Source organism: Panthera onca, chromosome D2 (assembly GCF_046562875.1).
Source record: "Panthera onca isolate mPanOnc1 chromosome D2, mPanOnc1 haplotype 2, whole genome shotgun sequence".
NCBI lineage: Eukaryota > Metazoa > Chordata > Mammalia > Carnivora > Felidae > Panthera > Panthera onca.
The window spans coordinates 41500081-41521894 of record NC_138349.1 but is presented as its reverse complement, the minus strand read 5'-3'; the positions used below and the strand labels follow the sequence as shown (position 1 = coordinate 41521894).

The 21814-nt window shown below is 35.1% G+C and overlaps 1 protein-coding gene across 8 annotated transcripts in view; it reads left to right on the top strand.

Moving 5' to 3' along the window:
- Positions 1-21814, top strand: part of MAPK8 (mitogen-activated protein kinase 8) — a 101633-nt gene that overhangs the window by 40290 nt on the left and 39529 nt on the right. For 6 of the 8 annotated variants that reach the window (XM_078434508.2, XM_078434506.2, XM_078434504.1 and 3 more), the window contains 2 exons: positions 17417-17587; positions 20984-21113. In XM_078434508.2, the coding sequence (XP_078290634.1) occupies positions 17466-17587; positions 20984-21113 (252 nt within the window). In that variant the 5' untranslated portion in view covers positions 17417-17465. Of the gene's footprint in view, positions 1-1727; positions 1902-15357; positions 15487-17416; positions 17588-20983; positions 21114-21814 lie in introns of those variants that run through there. The other 2 variants (XM_078434505.1, XM_078434507.1) reach the window with 2 other exon arrangements.

Genomic DNA, 21814 nt, shown 5'->3' with positions numbered 1-21814 from the left:
AAAAAATAAAATGAGAATTCTTACAGACTACAGTTTATCTAATCTGTTTTCCATAATTTGAAGTGTCTATGTCTTGTGTAATAAGAGAACCCTAGGTATAGTCAAATATTTAACCCATTATAACGTATTGTTAGTTGGAAATGAACGGATTTTTTTAAATGAATATTTTTAATGTATATTTTATATCCCTGTGTCTTGTAAATGTCATTGGTTTGCTATTTTGACTTTTTTGATTGTGGTCCATAACCAATATCTGGTCCATAAAAACATCACAAAAATACAGATACAGTATACACTGTGTGTGTGTGAAAGTAAAAGTTTCACAATTATTAACACATGAGCTTCTCTCTCTGATACTCTGTTCTCTTCTGTTTCATTTGAAAAATCTAATCAAAATTGATTTCATGGTCCATCAGTGGGTTGGGACACATAGTTGGGGAAAAAAATGCCATATAGGATTGAAAAGTAAATTTTTCGCCCTAAGTATTGGCAGCTAACTATTCTGAAGCAGCTAGGATATTTGGAAAGCTTTCTTACTGCACTTTAATGGCTGGCTTCAAAAAAAAAAAATCTTGCTTTCTTGAATCCTCTCTGCTGTGTAATCACAAATGTTATTTCACTTTGTTTTTCTGGATGTGAATATTTGAGTGACAGAAGGTGTTAAAACCAAAAAAATCTTACTTTCTTGACTCATCCCTGCTGCATAATCACAAATGTTATTTCACTTTGTTTTTCTGGACTTGAATATTTAATTGAATGATTAGCAGGTGTTAAACCCAAGAACCATCTGAGATACCAAGCCCACAAAGGAAAATTTAATATTGACTGAAATACCCTTGTTAATTGTATACTTTTACAATTAAGACATTTTAGTTAATACAAAGTAAGTTTCAAGTTAGTTTTTTAAAGGGATGTCATTAACCAGGACAAAACAACAACCCTTGGTAACGAAAACATTTTAAACATGAAAAGTCTATGTTGTAGACAAATAGAATTTTATTACTAATAAGTAGTCATTATCATATTCGGGAGCATTAATAACTCATTCAAATCATTTACATTGAATTGCTTTACATGTTTTATCTTTGCATAACCAAGAAACTTGACATTTTTTGTTGACATAAAATTTTACAGTTGGATATATAGGTAACTTTTAGTACAGTATAAAAAATACTAATACTAAGTGTCATGAAAGGTATAGATAAAATTCAGATGACAAGTACCATTTTCTGGCCTTATGTGATGGCTTATATTTAAACACTTGGAAATGATGGAGAAAGGTGTTTCACAGAAGAGAACAGAGACGTAAAGGCAGAAAAGTTGGATACGTTCAAGAAATAAAAAGAAGTACAGTTGAATAGGCTTTGTTCTAGAGGTAGTTTTTAAGCAGAGGAGAGAATTGACATTTTTTAATACCTAGTTGTTATAGGAGATAGGATGGATTTCAACGGGGTGAAATTAGGTGGAGAGATTAAAAAATTCATTGAAATAGTTTAGAGAAGAAGAAATGAGATTGAATAGGATAGTGTCTACAGAAATAAAGAATTTATCCAAGATACCAGAGGAAAATCAACATGATTTGTCAACTCGTTAGATTAATTTATTCATAAGTATTAGATTAATTTATTCATAAGTATTAGATTAATTTATTCATAAGTATTTAGGTATCTGCTGTGCGATTCTGAGAACACAACTGTGAACAAAACAAATGCTATTTGTCCTTACAGGGTTTTTATTAGTCCAATGGGAAGCCCAAACATTTACAAATACAGTAATACATATGCTGCCATAGAGGAAAGCTACTGTGCCCCGAGAGTGACTGCACTGGCCACTAAACTCAGAAACCTTACTGTTGTGTACGTCTTGACCAGGGAAAGTGAGTGGGGAGAAGTACGTTGCAGGTAAAAAGAAACCATGTGTCACCTTGTAGGTGAGAGAGATTGTGGTACATTGTGGAACTAAAATAAATTAATTGTGGCTGTATGCTGGACGCTGGGGAGGCCAGGGCTAAATCATCCATAGCCCTGAAAACCCTCATGAAAGGTTTGGGCTTTGTCCTATGAGCAGAAGGAAACCAAGGTATGATTTTAAGCAAAGGAGATGCCGGATCAAATTTGCATGTTAGAAGGATTATTTTTGTTAAGGATGCTTTAGTTTTAAGTAAGAAACTTTGGCAAAACACAAAGTGACCTAGAGACATTCAGCGTATGCAAGGGTAAGGAAGTACAGCACACCTCAAAAAGGTCTGGAACCAAAAACACGTCCTGAATTAGTATCAGGTGCTCTTGCTTTCCTTCTCCCTCACCTTCACCGCAAGGTGTCTTGTCTCTAGCTTCTGTTTTATTGTCTTTTTTTTCTGTACTGGCTTCTCGGTTTCTTTTACCTACAAAGCTAACCCACAGCCTCTTAGTTTTTCTCCCAGTTCCAGATTGCGTAGAGAAAATCCAATTGGCTCATTAAGTCAGTTGTTTCCCCTAGGTATAATCAGCTATGGCCAGGAGAGCATACAGCAGAAGCATAACTGCTTCAAAGCCCACCCCTCTCATAATTAAAGGGGTGCAGTGAGTTATGGGCTGGGCAGATTTCTCGGAATTAATCAAATTTAGAAGATCAGTCTGACAGTAGAATGAAGAATTGAGGGCAGGGAGACTAGAGGTCTTCTTTAGGAGAATACAATAATTCAGACAATAGATGTTGGCCAGAGTTGGAGTGGTGAGTTCGAAGAGAATAAATTTGTGGTAAAAAGATTGAATCTCTAGAACTGTATGGTAAATTGGATATGGGAGGATAAAGAGTCAAGGATAATGTCTGTGTTTCTGACTTGAATACCTGAGTTCACCGTGATAGCACCCAGAGCTAGAAAGAACATAGAAATAGGTTTGGTGGGATTGAAGGAGATGGAATGAATTCTTCCTTATTGTCCATTCAGAGCTTGAGGTAGCTTTGAGACATCTAAATGGAGATGTTTAATAGACCATTGAATATATGCATCTAGGGCAGAGGAAAAAGCTCAGTGGTAGTTAAATATTTGAAAGCTAGTTTTTTTTTTTTTTATTTTTTTTTTTTTAATTTTTTTTTTTTCAACGTTTTTTATTTATTTTTGGGACAGAGAGAGACAGAGCATGAACGGGGGAGGGGCAGAGAGAGAGGGAGACACAGAATCGGAAACAGGCTCCAGGCTCCGAGCCATCGGCCCAGAGCCTGACGCGGGGCTCGAACTCACGGACCGCGAGATCGTGACCTGGCTGAAGTCGGAGGCTTAACCGACTGCGCCACCCAGGCGCCCCTGAAAGCTAGTTTTAAGTATTAACTGAAGCCATGAGAATGGATAAGATGGCCCTGGGAGAGATAACAATAGAAGAAAGCCAGGACTGTGCTGAAGACAATCCTATTTGAGGGCTGGCAGGGAAAAGGAGTTTGTAAGGGAAGACTGATAAGTGAGAAAAATCAGAAAACGCAATGTTTTTAGGAACCCAAGGAAAGAGGAGAATGTGGTGAACAGTGCCAGATTCTGCTGAGTAAAATTAGGTTGACTTGCAGAGCAAGGAGTTTGTTGATCACCTTGGTGAATGAGTTTAATGGAAGTGGTGAAAATGGAAGCAGAAGGTTGAGAACTCTCTGAGGGGTAGAGATCAAAATAGCAAATAGTGCTTGAGAAATTTGAATGGAAGGAGAGAGAGGGGCCTATGGCTAGAGATTGCTTTTGATGGTGAAATAGAGTTTTTTAAGCGTGTGTATGTATTTTTTTTAAATAGTAGGGCCTTATTCATTATTGAGTGCTAGGAGAAAGAGTGATGATTATTTGAGCAATAGTAGTTATTCAGAGCACTGTTACATTGTAATAACGAAGGATGAAGCAAAAGTAAATATATGGATATTAGTTCGGCAAGAGATTTTCTGACTTTGGTTTTCTCTAGGAAGAGATTGTTATTATCTGCAAGTAAGGTAAGGTTGAAGATTTAAAGAGCAGGGGGACTATTTGAAATAGATTCTGTTGACCCTTGAATAATGTGGGGGTTAGGGGTGCCAGCCTTCATGCAGTGGAAAATCTGCATCTAACTTTTGACTTCTCCAGAACTTAACTATTTACAGCCTGCTATTGATGGGAAGTTTTACTGATAACATGAATAGTTGATTAATGCATATTATGTATATGTATCATATACTGTATTCTTACAATAAAGTACGCTAGAGAAAAGAAAATGTTACTAAGAAAAATGCTATTTAGAAAATCAGAAGAAAGAGAAAATAGATTTATATAATACTGTGCTATATTTATGAAAAAAATTCACATATGAGTGGACCTACACAATTCAAACCTGTGCTGTTCCTTGGTCAACTGTACTGTAGAAATTAGAAAAGACAGCTGACTAGGGAAATCTAGGATTATCTGCCTGGCTTAGTTTTCAGGCCTTGAATTTAAAAGCAGTACCAGTATGCACCATTGTGTTTTTTGTTCAGCAGCTTCTGTATAGACTCAGGAGACAGCCAGTTTGGTCCACACTGTGTTATTCCAAGTTAGTGCATCAGGAGAGAGCAGAGCAGGGATGTTGGCTTAGTGGTGGTCTAATGGACTGTGGAATTTAAGATGAGGAAGGAAAAAAGTAGAAGCTTTAGAAGCCTGAGGGTCCGTGTGTGCAAAGAATAAATGAGAATAACTCTGTAAGGGACTGATCCTAAGGTGAAGGTGACACTAAAGGAAAATGAACCAATAGTTTTTCTAGAAGAATTGTACTGCTGCTGGTAAAAGAAATAGATACAGAAGGAAGAGTGAGTTTTGGAAGAAAGAAAGGTTCGATTTTAACTATTTATAGTTTGAATACCTATAGAACATACTCAGATGACTAAGAGACAGTTGAATATATAGGAGAGAGTTCTGGTCTGGAAATAAAACTGGGAGATCATAATTGAAGCCATGAATTTACCAAGGAAGAGAAATACAGTTAAACCGTGGATTGTGAGTAACTTGATCTGCAAGCGTTCTGCAAGATGAGCAAATAATTGTTTAAAAAAAATTTTTTTTAATGTTTTATTTTTGAGAAAGACAGAGTGTGAGCAGGGGAGGGGCAGAGAGAGAGGGAGACACAGAATCTGAAGCAGGCTCCAGCCTCTGAGCTGTCAGCACAGAGCCCTGTGCGGGGCTCAAATCACGAACTACAAGATCATGATCTGAGCTGAATCAGATGCTTAACCGACTGAGCCACCCAGGTGTCCCAAGATGAGCAAACATTTCTAATAAATTTTAACTTGATAAACAAGTGATGTCTTGCAAGATGAGTAGTTGTGATGCCAAATATCACATGATCACAACTGAGTCAGTGGTTCTTGAAATTTGCTTTGATATACGAGTGCTTTGGATTACAAGCATGTTTCCAGAACAAATTATACTTGCAAACCAAGGTTTTACTGTATATAGAAAGGTAAGGTCTTTTTAGGTACTATATGCATTTAAAGACTGGGAAGTAGATGAGAAAAGTTGCTTGCCAGGTTTGAGCAATTTGCAAAGTGGTTCAAGAAGAGTTGACTGAGCAGATCCTGGATTTGGGAAACTTGTGAATGGTTTTTCCAGGGGTTCAAGAGATAGTGAAGCATGAAAGGTGATTGTAAGGATTTGAGAAGTAATTGTGACTTTTTGCAACATGTTTATTGCCAGTGAATGATGTGTATTATATGTGATTGTTTTTTTCTCCTCAATATACTAACATTTAAAAACCATAACTTTGATTAACTTCCTTATAAAAGTTTTTGGCCAGGTTCTGGCTTTCCGAAATGGAGTACACTGGTCACTTAATTTCTTAATGCCTCAGGAGTATCATAATTATTATTACTCAGGGCTATAATACTCCTGGGGCCTTTTGAGCCCTATTATCAATTCATTCTTGTACTGAATCTAGCATGCTTTGTTTTGTTTCCTCTGTGCCATTTGTTGCATCAAATCATTTGACATTATTATTTAAGGATCTTTTTCCTTCAAAGCACTTCATTGTTTTATGGTTTAAAATTATTAGAGGCCCCTTTAGGGATAAATAAATGCTCTTAAGTTAGCTAGCATTGTTGACTTTCATGAATCAAAAACTCCAAACCAGAAAAGCCATTTTATCATTTCTGCCATTTAGCATGGGGACACCCATGTTATGTTAAATTGCTTTTTAAGAGATTCCATGAGCTTTTTCCTCATGTAGGTTATTGGACTACTCCAAGTCATAAATCTTTTGGGGAAGTATGGGGGAAGGAGGATTAGAGGAGAAGTACTTAGTATCTGCTATAAATTTATGCAGGGGAAAAAAAAATCTGTGTTTTTAGTCTTTAGCCTTTGTTGTTGTTAATGTGTTATTAGTGAAAAAAGAGAGATTTTTATGGTTGGTACAAGATAATAGATCTTACTCTGTGAAGGGCATTTTGAAGATGAGTTAGAGCTTAAAATTGAAGCTCTTTCTGAGTGATTGATTATAGGTTTGTAACTGGGCGATTAAACCTTTTTATTAATCTTGCAAATGTTCAGCTTAGATTTGTTATATCTGGTTATCACAATCAGATGGAAATGCTGCTTTTGTCCTCCATCTTGCTGAGCTTTCAGATTTTGAAACATGGTGTAATTTACTCTGAAATTCAATGATTATTTTTTTTCTCCTGGGAGCAGGCATATTTAATTACAGAAAGCTGTTTGTAATGGAATCACTTTCTTGTAACACCTACATAGCACTTTTTCAAAATTCTTATCATAATTACACTGCTGGCAAGATAACTAGTGGTAATTATATGTAGAATTAACTAATATGAATAAAATTCCTCGTACAATGCATCTGGGACACTTCTCATTTGCTACTTGTAATTTGTGGTTTTAGGAAGTGTCTCTGGTGGTGGTTGAATGTGATCAACATTTTCTTCTCTTGTGAGCCTGAGAATCTTATTACTAGAAGATTTGGCAAAATTATAATTAGAAAGGGTCAGGCATTTGAATCTGTCTCAAGGAATGAGTTCTTTCGTATGATCAGTTTTTTTGAAAGCAGAACAGTTAACCCAAGCTACCACATTGTACAAAGATGCCCTTAAAGCTATAGGTATTCTTTCTTGCCTAATAACTAAAAAAAAGAAAAAAAGAAAAGTGACAGGAATTTTCAAGTATAAATTTTTTTTAGCTTTAAAATGAAAATATTTTTTGAGTACCTTGAGGAATAGTATATTCTTACAGATTAGGTTATTTTTATTGAAATGAATGTCATTGAGAAAATTCTCACTGCATTTTAACCACTAACATAAACAATCTACACACAGTTGAGCAGCCCAGAGCCAGCTTTCTTAATATCTTTGAGATTTTTGCCATTTTGAGTACAAAGTAATTTGTAGAAGCTTGGATACCAGCTAACTAAAATGTGAATGGTATTAGAATATATATTGGGTTGTTATTGTTGTTGAAAGGTACTTAGAAGCATCCTACTTTATTGATAAGGACACTGCTATAAAGTCCTGAGATTGTTAATAAATAACTTGAATGTCTGAAGTCTTGGAAACTAATTCTGAAGCTTAGTGTTCATGTGGCTGCTGCTATTTTAGTTAAAGGCATCTGCCTCAAAATACAGAAATTGTGAAGGGACACTGATGTGTTAGCATTATTTTGTGGTTGGAATGTAATAAACCTAAAAAAAAAGAGGTTAGAGTGGGAGAGAGCCAAAGCATAAGAGACTGTTAAAAACTGAGAACAAACTGAGGGTTGATGGGGGGGTGGGAGGGAGGGGAGGGTGGGTGATGGGTATTGAGGAGGGCACCTTTTGGGATGAGCACTGGGTGTTATATGGAAACCAATTTGACAATAAATTTCATATATTAAAAAAAAAAGGAATGTAATAAACCTACTCAAATAAGCTCAATTAAGAGATATATCTATTTTATAAATAAGTCCTACAAAAGCCGATTGCTGAAGTACAAACTGAGCCTTATTTCCTCTGCTCCCTTTGTGGGGGAGGGTGGGACTTTTCTAGAAAAGAGGGCATACTAGGTATGATTGTTATATAGTAAAAAGAATCACTGGTGGCCCAGACATCCAGGTTATCTTTTAGCTGGAATACTTTCTTTCTGCACTCAATGGGTAACTAAAGACGCACATTAATGTTTAAAGGATAACATGTTTAAAGGAAACATAGCTAATGCTTGAAGGATTTACCTTCTAGTTTTTTACAGAGGATCTGTGGGAGTAGATCCTATCCTCTTTATAAATGAGTAGTGCAGAAAAGGAGGGAAGAGATACCACCTCACACCTGTTAGAATGGCTAAAATTAACAACTCAGGCAACAACAGATGTTGGTGAGGATGGCGAGAAAGAGGAACCCTTTTGCATTGCTAATGGGAATGCAGACTGGTACAGCCACTCTGGAAAACAGTATGGAGGTTCCTCAAGAAATTAAAAATAGAACTACCCTGCGACCCAGCATTTGGACCATTAGGTATTTATCCAAAGGATACAGGAATGCTGTTTCGAAGGGGCACATGCATGTACCCCAGTGTTTATAGGAGCACTATCTACAATAGCCAAAATATGGAAAGAGCCCCAATATCCATCGACTGATGAATGGATAAAGAAGATGTTCTGTATATATACAATGGAATATAACTCGGCGATCAAAAATAATGAAATTTTTGCAACAACGTGGATGGGACTAGAGTGTGTTACGCTTAGCGAAAGAATGTCAGAGAAAGACAAATATCATATGACCTCACTCATACGTGGAATTTAAGTTACAAAACAGATGAACACAAGGGAAGGGAAGCAAAGATACAAAAACTGAGAGGGAGACAAACCATAAGAGACTCTTAAATACAGAGAACAAACTGAGGGTTGCTGGTGGGGTGTTAGGTGGGGGGGAAGGGCTAAATGGGTGATGGGCATTAAGGAGGGCTCTTGTTGGGATGAGCACTGGGTGTTATATATAAGTGATGAATCACTAAATTCTTTTCCTGAAATCATTTTTACACTATATGTTAACTAACTTGAATTTAAATTTTTTGAAAAAAGTCTCAAATGTAGAGGGGCATTATTTCAACCCTCAGGCAGGCCCAGTTAGCCTCTTTTTTTAATAAAGTCTGAATAAGGTGAATTAATTCTTTTAAGATTCTAACTTCTCCCTAGAAGCTTCATTATTTTAATGCTTAATGGCAGTGATATTTCATCTTACACAGGTTTAACTTTTAAATATCCAACTATGCATATCTTACCAACAAACTGAGATCAGTGACAGTTTAAATAGTACAGACAGTTCTGCCCATCCCAGTGAGCTTATGCCCTTGGAGGCAGGAATCTGTGTTCTGCTTTAATTAGTCCCTATGTTTTCCATAGGGTGAACATCTCATATTCAGCCCTAAAAATTATTGTACTAAATATTATTATTGTATATGCTGATTTAAATAATTTTTAGGGGTGATTTTGTGCAAGTTTTACAGGTTATTTAGAATGGACTCTTGTGCACACTGGACTTAAGAGTTTAAAGTCAGTATGTAAAGCCAAAGTCAGAATCACTCTTGAAAGTTCCCTAACTCATAAAAGACAATATAAAATCTTCTGTGCGTGCGCGTACACACACACACACTTCTGAACATTATTATGCACCTTTAAATTGGAGAATCACTAAACTAGAGTAAAGTACTCTAGGAAAAAGAAAAGTACACAAGTGTCTGTATGTTCAGCCCATTCGGCTTTGGAGATGGTAGATGAGTAAATAATTTTGCTTCTTCTTGCCTGTTGGTTTTATGTCATTCTGTTTTAATTTTCTTTAATGTTTTATTTAGTTTTGAGAGAGTGTGAGTGGGGGAGGGGCAGAGAGAAGGAGACACAGAATCCAAAGCAGGCTCCAGGCTCTGAGCTGTCAGCACAGAGCCCAATGGGGGGCTCGAACCCATGAACCGTGAGATCATGACCTGAGCCAAAGTTAGCCACTTAACCAACTGAGCCACCCAGGTGCCCCTACTTCATTGTGTTTTAATAATGAGCTTAAGTCTTAATACTTACTAATAATTTTTGGCTGTGAGGATTATACTAGCTTGTTGAGTTTTACTTTTCTATAGGATAACTTCTGAAGTTAACTGGTTAAATTCTAAGCTTAGCTATTAAATAGATTTGTGATGCAACCAGAGTTACTTCGGTTGTCTTTGAGGCTTATCTGTATGGCTGCATTAAACTCATTCTTTTTTTCCCCTAAATACTTCTAATATAACTATTTAGTTTAACTTGTTTGTCTCCACATTCAGGCTTACCAGACCAACCATTTTATAGGTGGACCAGCCTGATAGCAGTAGTTCCTTGTGTAGACGTCATAGAAATTGAGTCATAAAAACCTAATTTAATCTCCTTTTCCCCTGCTAACAAAGGAAAACATTGGTGAAGATAAACAGAACAATTTAGGGGCGCCTGGGTGGCGCAGTCGGTTAAGCGTCCGACTTCAGCCAGGTCACGATCTCGCCGTCCGTGAGTTCGAGCCCCGCATCGGGCTCTGGGCTGATGGCTCAGAGCCTGGAGCCTGCTTCCGATTCTGTGTCTCCCTCTCTCTCTGCCCCTCCCCCGTTCATGCTCTGTCTCTCTCTGTCTCAAAAATAAATAAAGGTTAAAAAAAAAAAAAAAATTAAAAAAAAAAACAAAAAAAACCAGAACAATTTATTAAGTACTTTGTGACTTCATATTCTTGGTTAATTTTTTTAGCAGTTATTATTTAAATAATAACTATACAGAGGCTGATATGTTTTGGAAATCTGAAAACCTAGGAAAGTAATCCTTACCCTCAAAAAGATCACAGTCTGGTAGTAAAATCTGTATATCTAAATATACAAAGTGGTTTAGATAAGACATTAGGTTCAGGCTGGTTTGAGTGGCAAAGGGTTCCTTAACATCATACTTAAACTGGTCTTTGGTAGATATAGTGGGATGGAAAAAATAAGTGAAAATGTTTCACAAAAAGGAAAGGGAAAATAAGCAAATTTCAGATGCATGAGAGATTTGGGGGTTGATAATTTAGCCATGTTTACATTGTAGTGTTCTCAACTGTAGGAATAATGAGAGGTGAAATTTGAAGGCTAGAGCTGAACCTCAAGCTTTCCACAGCAATTGATTGCATGTTAGCTTTTTTGAACCTCAGTTTACTAATCTGTTGGATGGGATAATAATGCCTGTCTATTCTCTGACTCTTGTGAGCCTCAAAACCAGTCACATCTAAATTCTACAACTGTAGTTCCTTTGTTTTTAATCCAAGAAGAGGCTTTCCTGAGTAGGGGCATGAGTGAATCAGAGTCCATACCATTTCTTCCTCACACTTGTGCTCATCCAGCTTCATCATGGAGAGAACAGGACAGCAAATGCATCCTCCATAAATGTCACCAGTAGCCTTAATGCCCTTATCTTGAAAATTGATCCTTCTGTCTCAGTCACTTGATGGTATTTTCTGATGGCAGAGCGACACCAGTATTTCCATCTGTATGGCCACACGTGTTCTGGATCCCATTCCTTTCTGCCTTTTCAGAGATCTTGTGCTACCTGAAACTTCATTTTTTTTCATTCCCCTATTCTCACCCTTCCTCTATATATTGGATCCTTTCTATTAGTAGGTAAATATGTTCAGGTTGTCTCTGTGTTATATATGCTATGCTATACTATGTTATATATTATATAATCTAATCACCCTCCCTTGACCATTTACCTTTCTCTATCAGTTTCCTCTTTGCTAAATTTCTCTATACAAGTACTATACAAGTACTGACATCTACTTAACCTGTGTCTAAAATCATATCCTTCTCACCCCTCAGCTCATTCCAGTCTAGCTTCTACCCTCATTACTCTAACTCAAGCGGTTTCTTTGATATTTCTGTAGCATTCAGAGCTATTGACCACTGACTGTTCTTTAAAAACACTTCCCTTGGCTTCTCCAAGGTGTTCTGTTCATTTTCTATGTCTGGTTCTCTAACTTCTTTGTTGGCTTATCTTTAATTGCTCATTAAATGTCGGTGTTTACAAAGCTGAATCTTAGGTCTCTTTCCCTTCCTACTGCACTCCTTTTGAGTAACATCATTCTCATTGGTTCAGTAACAACAACTCCTAAATTTGTACCTTTCACCCACACTCTCCTCTGAGGTCCAGTTCTGTATCTGGCTACCAACTTGATATTTCCATTTAGATATCTTGGAGATATCTCCGACTCAGTGTATTTATAACTGTTCCTCTTCCTTCATATCCTTTTTCACCACCAAGATTTTTTTTTTTTTTTGGACTCTAGTATATGGGTGAAGGACTCAAATCTTCCTTCTACTCCTTACTAACTTTGTAACCCTAGGCAATTAACCTTTCTAAGACTTAATTTCACCATCTGGAAGATGGAAAAACAGTAATTCCTATTTCAACATAAGGAAACATCAGACAAAATGAGTATATGGGATTTATGCTTCCAGCCAAATAGTAGTAACAAGAACTGAATTTACCCTTAGCCACAAACAACTAGAAAACATCCATAGGCCTCTTGTGAGGATTAAAAGAAATTTATAAAGCACTTGAAATAGGACCTGGCATTAAGTAAAGCCTATTCAAGTGTTTGTATTTATTTTATTATTGAATATGGATATGATGATAAATTATGGGTAGAAGCTAAAGTGGTGAGCAAATTATGGTATTAAATGTTTATATTATTTAAAAAAACTTTTCAAACCAATACTTTTAAGCTTCCATTATAAGAAAGTAGAAGAGCAATCCCAAAACAAGCAAAAAGAAGGAAATAAAGACAAGAGCAGGAAGTAGTGAAATAGAAAAGTATAAAAATACAGAAAACCAGAAATTAAATTCTAACTTTTAAAAATGGTCAATAAGAGTGATAAAATTCTAGCCAGATTAATCAGGAAAAAAAAGATGGATTATAATAACAGGGATGAAACAGGATACATGATTACAGATCCTGTAGACATTACATTGGACAACTTAGATGAAACTGGCAAATTCCTTGAAAAACACAGAACTACCAAACCTCGTTTAAGAAGAAATCGAAAGCCTGAATAGTCCTTTGTGTATGTGTGTATTAGTTTTTTTTTTTTTTTTTTAATTTGCAATGAAAACCTTTCCACAAAAAAACCCTTGTCCTTGAAGGCTTTCCAGAGACATTTTATCAGACATTCCAAGATCAAATAATACCACTTCTACACAGAGTCTTTCAGAAAAAGAGGAGGGAACACTTCCCAACTCATTACATTCACCGTGAAAGAAAACTACAGACCAGTATTCCCTATAAAAATAAATTGAAAAACCTTCAACACAGTTTAAGCCAAGTGAATTAAAATAAAAAGGATACTTTTGACTAAGTGGGATTCATTGCAAGAATACAGGTTGGTTCAACATTTGAAAATCATCAGTGTAATTCATCATATAAACCAACTAAGAAGGCAAAACTATATTATTATCTCAATAGATCCAGAAAAGTCATTTGACAAAATTCAGTACTCATTAATACTAAAAACTCTCAGTGAAATAGGCCATAAAGAGAACTTTCTTATCTTGTTAAATGGCATCTCGTAAAATCTTGTCATTTACATCATACTTAGTGATGAAAGACTAAATGCTTTCTCTAAGATCAGTAACCAAGGGAATGATGTTTGTTTGCTCTTGCCACTTCTATTCTGGATTGTATGGAAATTATAGTTAGTACAGTGGGGCAAGAAAAGGAAGTCAGAGGCATCCAAGTTGGAAATGAAGAAATGAAACTGCTTGTGTATGTAGGACATCTCAAAGAATCCACAAAAAAGGCTACTAAGACTAATAAATGAGCTTTGTACAAAGTTATTATACAGAAAACTTAATTGTATTTCTATGTGCTAGCAATGAACAATTGAAAATTTAAAAATAAATTAACATGAAAACATTTACAATAGCACCCAGAATATTAATACTTAAGGAGAAACTGAACAAAATTTTGCAAGGCCTATATATTGGGAACTGTAATATATATAAAGGATTACATATTATGTGATTCCATTTATATAACATTATTTAAATGAAAAAAAAATGATAGTGGTGGAAACAGATCAAACTGCCAGGGGTAGGGTTGGCAAGAAAGTGTGATTATATACAGGGATAACATGAAGGATTTTCTTTGGTGAGATGAAACACTTCTGTATTCTGATTGTGATAGAGATTACACTAATAGGTGTATGTGATAAATTTACATAGAACTGTACACACACACACACAAAGTGCATATAAAAACAAGTAAAATCTGAACAATGTCCGTTTCCTTGTTGGCTAATAGTATGTACCAATGTCGACTTTCTCTATCAAATACCAATTTTTGATAATTGTACTATGGTTATGTCAAATGCTCTCATTTGAGTGAAGCTGGGTGAAGCATTGCCAGGAACTCTGTACTATTTTTGTAACATCTGTGTTGGTTTAAAATTATTTCACGGTAAACAGTTTTAAGAAAAAGACACTGTTAAGAAAATAGAAAGGCAAGCCACAGACTGGGAAAAAATGCTTGCACATCTGATAAAGGATGTATATCCAGAATATATAAATAAGTACCAAAACAATTATATTTTTAAATGGGCAAAAGAATTAATTAGCTACTTCACAAAAAAAAGATGTAGCATATAAGCCCATGAAAAAATGTTCAGCATCGTTAATTATTAGGAAATACAAATGTAAGCCACAGTGAAATACCACTGTGCACCCGCTAGTAAAATGTAAAGTCACAAGAAATTGGCAATCACAAGAAGGTTACTTTGCTTACTTTTGCTTACTTTTACTTTGCTGGTAGGAATGAAAAATGGTATGGCCACTTTGGAAAACAGTTTGGCAATTTCTTATAAAATTAAATGTAAGAGTCAAAAACCCCATTCCGAGGTATTTACCCAAGATGAATGGCAGGGGGAGTGTGAACGTTTATACTAGCGTTATTTGTAATAACCTCCAGACTGGCAACAATGCGAATGTCCAAATGGTATATCCACACAATGGAATACTATTGGGTTGTAAAAAGGGATGCAGCATAGATTGTTCTGCCTAGAAAACTCCCTTATTTCCGTATCTGGTTAACTCATAATCTGTGTTCGGATCCTGCTCAAACATCACAGCATAAAGGGAATTTTTTCTTGAGCCCAGACTAGCAGGCTTGCTTCTATCAGCATCCTGTCCTTTCCCTTCACTGCTCTTATCACAACCATAGTGATACACCAGCAGATTCTAAGCAATGTAAGGTCTCCTTATCTGTCTTAACTGCAAGTTCTGTGGATGGCCAGATGCTGATTACTATTGTGTTGGTACCCAACATAGCTCAGGTGTGCCAGTAAATATTGTACAGCTGATAATGTAAGTGAGTAGAGTTTTCTATTTCCTTTTTGTAGGAGTGGCAGCTGTGGCTTCTACAGAGGTTACTACTGGCTGGGTCTGCCTACTTAACCTTGGGTACTCTGTCTGCTATCCCTGCTCTGTTCTGGGGTGTTGTAGCTATCACTGCTCAGCTGCTGCCACAGGTTAGTCTAGACTTCTGCGTGCATACCATGGGCACTCCTGCTCCTGGGCCCTTCCGTTCTGAGAATAGAGAGAAGCCTTTCCTTGCCATTAAGGAGGCCCTGTGCTCAGCCTCTGGCCATATGTGCAAATTACCAGAGAGCATTATTACTGTCTCCAGGCCCTGGGGAGACCTAGTTTCCAGGATAAATGTCTAGAATATTTGATGAGGGCCCTGACACCCAATGTTTCCTTCGTTTCCTCTTTTCACTTCCCTACTCCAGTAGACAAGAAGGAATGCAGGTTAAGAAATTGGTCTGGGTAACCAATACCTATATTTGATCAGCCTACGGGTATATCTAAGTGTTTAAATCATGAGCAAACTTTTTCCTTTAAGCCTCTGGTTCCACTTAGGTAGATTAATGACACTTGTCATTTCAGACACTTCTCTCTGGAGCGTTACATGACTAGTTTTAGTTACTAATTTTGGAAGTGTTTCTCTGGCCCCTCTTTAATTTATCCAAATCATTGATCCGACTTTTCAATTGCTCTCAATTTATTTACCTTCTTTTTTAAAGCTTACACCGTTTGAACATTTTTGTTTAGTTTCTGTTTATTTTTAACGCCATCACATCTAAGAATTCTCATTAGTTTTAATTTTTTCTCTTATCTGGATTGGTACAATACCTTACTAGTTTTCCAACTCTTGCTCCGCCTCCTCTTGGAGTGTAATCTCCAGGTAGCAGCCAGGGAGCTGTTCAGTGGTTTCTATCCTACTCTGGGAATTAAACTGTTAGAATCCAGTTCATGAGCTTCTACATAGTCTGGCTCTAGGGCGCAATACAGTGCCTGGCGCAGGTTAGACACTTAGTAATTCTTAGTATTTGTTAAATTGATTCTTTGCATTGTAAGTCTAATCAGGATTTTGTTTTTATTTTTGTTTTTGTAGGCGTTGCCTTGCAACCACACACACAAACAGTAATTCTTTAGACTTAACTGGTTTCTAGTCTTATTGTGGGATGTGGGGAGTAGGTTGGAGCTGTCTTGCATGCATTTTGCAATAGGCCACTTCTGTCTAGAATGAGTAATAGGTATGTCAATAAATACAGCTCAAACAAGTAGAAAAAGACTTCCTTGGCTTATAATCAGTCATGTGGCAAAGAACTGTGGTCAGAACTTAGGTTATGCTTCTGAGGCCCCACAATTCATAACAGTATATTGCTTTATTTCATATCCTAATATACTAAATGCTTTTCTCTATATATTTTCTCATTTTTAACTTTGTTATCTTTTTATTTTATCATATAGTTTCTACCCTTCTTCTCATCCTTTCAACCATTCTAACAACATATGCATTACACCCTGGGTGTTGCTGTTGGAGGTCAGGGGCATGGTGACAGCACTGTACTGTGTTTGTTAGTTAGGGGTGATACATGCTAACCAGCTTACTTGCCTGCCAGTTGGTTGTTTCTTCCATGTCACATCAAATGAGTTTGCAAATTATGATAGTATCAATTTCTCACAAAAATTAAGTTTTCAGTAATCTATAATAAATACATAAAATGACTGGTTTTAAATTTTCAACTATGGAAGTGACCTTAAAAGCATGTTTAGTTATAATTATTTGCTTTTGTTAAAATGTTTTTACAGTTTTCCAATAAGTTAAGACATGTATGCATGTTAATACTAGTGACTTACAGTGAAGAAATTGTTTACCCTTGTAAAAGCTTTGTTTTGTTTTTAACTATCAATCCTCTCCTTAAGTATGGCAGATGCTAACCAAGTTCTGAGGTATTTTTTCTTTCTATTTGTGTTTTAATGTATTTTAATGAAGTAGCTCTTTTACCGTGCTGTAGCAGTCTGTGTTATACTATCAGTGAACAGAGTGAAGACTCGAATTTTAAGATTAAATACATTCATTTTGTTAACATCACATTTTGTTCCATTTTGCAGCTTCTCGGTGAATATTTGGATGAAGCCATTAAATTAATTGTTTGCCATCATGAGCAGAAGCAAGCGTGACAGCAATTTTTATAGTGTAGAGATTGGAGATTCTACATTTACAGTTTTGAAACGATATCAGAATTTAAAACCTATAGGCTCAGGAGCTCAAGGAATTGTATGGTAAGTTTTACTTCCAAAAATTAGGCAGAGAATCATTAACTGCTATCTTTTCTCCTCTTGTAATATAGATACCTTGGTAAATATTTAACTTGCTTCAAAAAAGTTAAAATAAAACTATGTTATTTAAACTAAAGCTATAACATGGTAATAATTTTGTTCTGGGTTGATGTTTTTTATTATTCATTAAACACAACTTTATAAATCAGCACTGTCATCTTTAAGTATAAATTATGATTAAATACGTGGTCATAAGCCATGTAAAGACAAATAATCTATATCAGGAAAGAATAAGTGGCATGCTTGTTAATTCCATGTATACATCTATTCCCATAGCTAGTTTAATAAGAAGCTTCACTTAATCATCATTTTCACACTACAGTGAAACTCTGGAATTTCAGAAATCTTATTTTATACTGGGGAATGAAGTGAGCTCATTTTTCATTGTGTGTTTCAAAAACTCATACGTATCTTTAAAACTGATTTACGAGCTAATTTCTGCAGTGGGTGTAGGCTTTATGGATCAACATAATTCTTAATAAACTGAAGTGTAGAATACTTTTTGGGACAGTTCTGCTAATGATTTTAGATCACTAAGTTAGCATAATCTAGTGCTTTGGGGAATTCTTAGCCTCGCTCTAGCGTAATTATATCTTTATTACCTTTTCTTGACCAGATTTGTCTCAGAATCTATTAAAAATCATAAGTGTTTATGACCCCGCAGGTCTCCCCCAGGTTCCAGAAAAACACTTGCACACGTACCTAAAGAGACTTTTCTTTGCAACACTGTTTATAGCAAAAATTCTTAATAGCAGTGAGTCTATCCATGAGAATAAAAAATTGTGATATATTCATACAGTAAAATACTATACAATATTTAGGATGAACTGGAGCTGTGTTTCAACAAAGACAGTCTCAGAGTTGCAGTGTTGTTGAGTTTAAAAGGAAGATGCGGAATACATATACCTTATAATACCATTTATATATAGTTGAAAATACACAAAATAGTACCATACATTTATGGATGTATATGTATGTAGAAAGCTATAAAAACAATAACACCAAATTCTTCAGAATAATGTCTACTTCCAAAAATAGAGACAAAGAAAGGGGACTTTATCTGTGAATTTTTTAAAAATTCAGAGCAATTATGGTAAAATGCTAAAATCTCTCACATTTCTGTAATAGGAACAGTAGCATTTATTCTCTTTTTTGTACTCTCGAAATAATTTATAATACCAAAAATTACAGAATTTGGGTAACTTTTTTTTCATTTTTAGTATTTTGGGTAACTTTAAAAAGTATTATTGGCTAGCTGGTTGTCATTTTCACCAACCACATTTAACCAACCACAAATTCATTGTAAAGAAAATAATGTGGTATAGTCAATACAGGAAGGATTCTGAAATCCAGCTCATGGTTCAGATTCTAGCTTTATGATGTACTAACTTTGTGATTCATGGCAAATTAATATTGCTAAGCCTGTTTTCTCACCTGATTTACATTATTGTGAGGAATATGGTATTTATATACATATATATATGCACATACATACACATATATATGTAATACATGAACATATATATAAAAGTATATATAAAAATGTTTTTTCTGTACCTTCACTTATCCTCAGGTAAGTACATTTTGAAATTTGTGTACCAGAATTTAAAAAAAAAAAAAAAAAAAAAAAACTGCTTTGGAAGGGACCTCAAGCCATCTTAACCAGCCTCTGTTTTGTCCTAAGGAATAAGTGTCTTCAAATATTTTGCTTATTCTTTCACAAAAGATTATTATGAAATAGACAAATATTAAGCTAAAAAGTTTTTAAACTCACTGTGTGTGTTTACTATCACTGTCAACTGAAGAAATTAATTTTTTTAAGGCATTATTTTGGACCCCAGTGATAGATGGTAAGATTCATTGGGATCTGGATTGATCTCTAATTTGTACACATTTAAGTATCAACAATTAGAAATCTAACTTCCTTGGATACAAAATAGTACAACCTACTCAGATACTTTTGAACCTCTATAGTTTAAAATGTTACTTTGATTTAACACAAAAAATTAATAGGAATGAATTTAATGGTTAAAAGTAAAACATACTTTATCTGAAACAGTCAAAACTTTTAATCATCTTTAATGACCGCTAATGTTGTGGGTGTTGTTTTTTAATTTGGGGAGAACATATACACAAATATGGTATTTTCTAACTAAAGAGTATAATATTTATGTCTGTTTTGCTATGTGTATGCATATGTACATATACAGGAAATAAGTTATGTCCTATATATTATGTATAGATGCGTCCATTTATGCCAAAGTGCTCATTTCTTAATACATATTTTTTCAGTACATTTGATATAGTGAGGTTGGATGAGAGAATAATTTTAGTCAGTAGTGTGCTAACTTTCCAAATATATAAACAGAAGTCTTTAAGTATGTTAGGTAGTCTAGTATGAAAAGCATAACCTCATGTCTTAGTCTTTTGGTCTCCGCTTTGCTTTTAACTTTCTGTCTAACCTTGGGCAAATTACTTATTAATCTCTGGTGAATAAGTGGTGAATTCAAATGATTTTAAAAGTTTCTTTCAATCATAACATTCTATAATTTTAAGATAATTTACCTTATTTGTGCTTTACTGTCTCTGGTCTGTCATTTGTAAAACATGATGTTTAGTCAGTATCATATGGTAAAGATATGAAGAGTAATGAGTATGGTGTTGCTGTATGTCACAGAATTATGTGTTTCAGTAACAGTTATGAAGCATCTTCTAATGTCCTGAAATCTAGCATTCATATCTATAGGCTTGATTTTTTAATTCCCTTCTCCAAAACAAATTTTAAATACTTTTACATTGTAAAATAACCCTTTGTATAGCTCTGTATGTATGTTCCTTCCTCTTTCTGTATTCATTTTGTTGTGTCCAAAGAAGTTGGAAGTGATCTACTTATGTAGAATTCTTCAGAAAGTATTTTGGGTAGAATTTATGACCACATGTATTCTTTAATCCTGTCTGCCCTTGGTGTAGGTGCAAAGTGAAGGATTCATCAGACTTTAAGCTATGTATTGGGCCTGAATACTCATTAAACATTTATGCATTGAGTGCCCATTGTATGCTAGGGAGATCTTGGAGGACACCCAACTAACAAGTACAGTTTCTGCTTCACAGTCCATTGTCTCTTTGAATCCATTAGCGTTTTAAGAAGCAGTTAACAATGCTATACATTGTTGGAATATGCTGTAATAGGTAGAGAAGAAACATGTTGCCTGTCAAACACTGGAAATTGATAAAGTTGCATTTATCTTTGGCGAGAGTAAGGAATCTACATGAATGTTTCATAAAATCAGTTTTGTAGATTTTAAAGCTTTGTTGTTGTTTTTGAATTTCTTGTTACAGTGCAGCTTATGATGCCATTCTTGAAAGAAATGTTGCAATCAAGAAGCTGAGCCGGCCGTTTCAGAATCAGACTCATGCTAAACGGGCTTACAGAGAGCTAGTTCTAATGAAATGTGTTAATCACAAAAATGTAAGTGAACATTTGAGAAAATGTTGTAAGTATAGATGAAATCAAGATTTGTTCATGAATACATAACTATCAAAACTTTTAAAAATATTAGGTGCTTTAAATGCTCTTCCGGTTTGAAACATTATCTAAAAGGGATATATGTCTACAGTGTGAATTTTTCTCAATTTTATTAAATTATATCAAAAGAAAGACAGTTGATGAAATTTAGATTGTGTAGTTTTTTATTTTTCAAAAGGAGTTTTAAAAGAGGTAGGTGTTTTAGAAGAACTTGATTTAGACTTGGTCTCATCTTCTACTTTTTGTCTTCTGGCAGGCTGACATTTCAGAAAACTGTAGCCTTAGCACAGAGGTGAAATTGTTCCCATTTTACTTTGACAGTAGTTATTTTATTTAATATTGGATATAAAATAGAAATCATTTCTCCCTACCCCACTCCTGGTTTTTTAAGTGATGCTGATACTCACTGGTGACTTTAAGTTGAAGATAGTCAGTGATTTTATGAAGCAGTTTAGCAGAAACTTCAAAAGTTTACCAAACTTCAAACTTCTTTTGAATGAATGAAATGAATGAAAGTATTCCTAATTCTTTTTCCTAATGATTATAAAGACTTAAGCATATAACTTTCATTCATTTTGAGAATTGTTAACACTTTGTAAAACTTACTTTCAGCATACTTTCATGATTACTTTAATGGAATGATT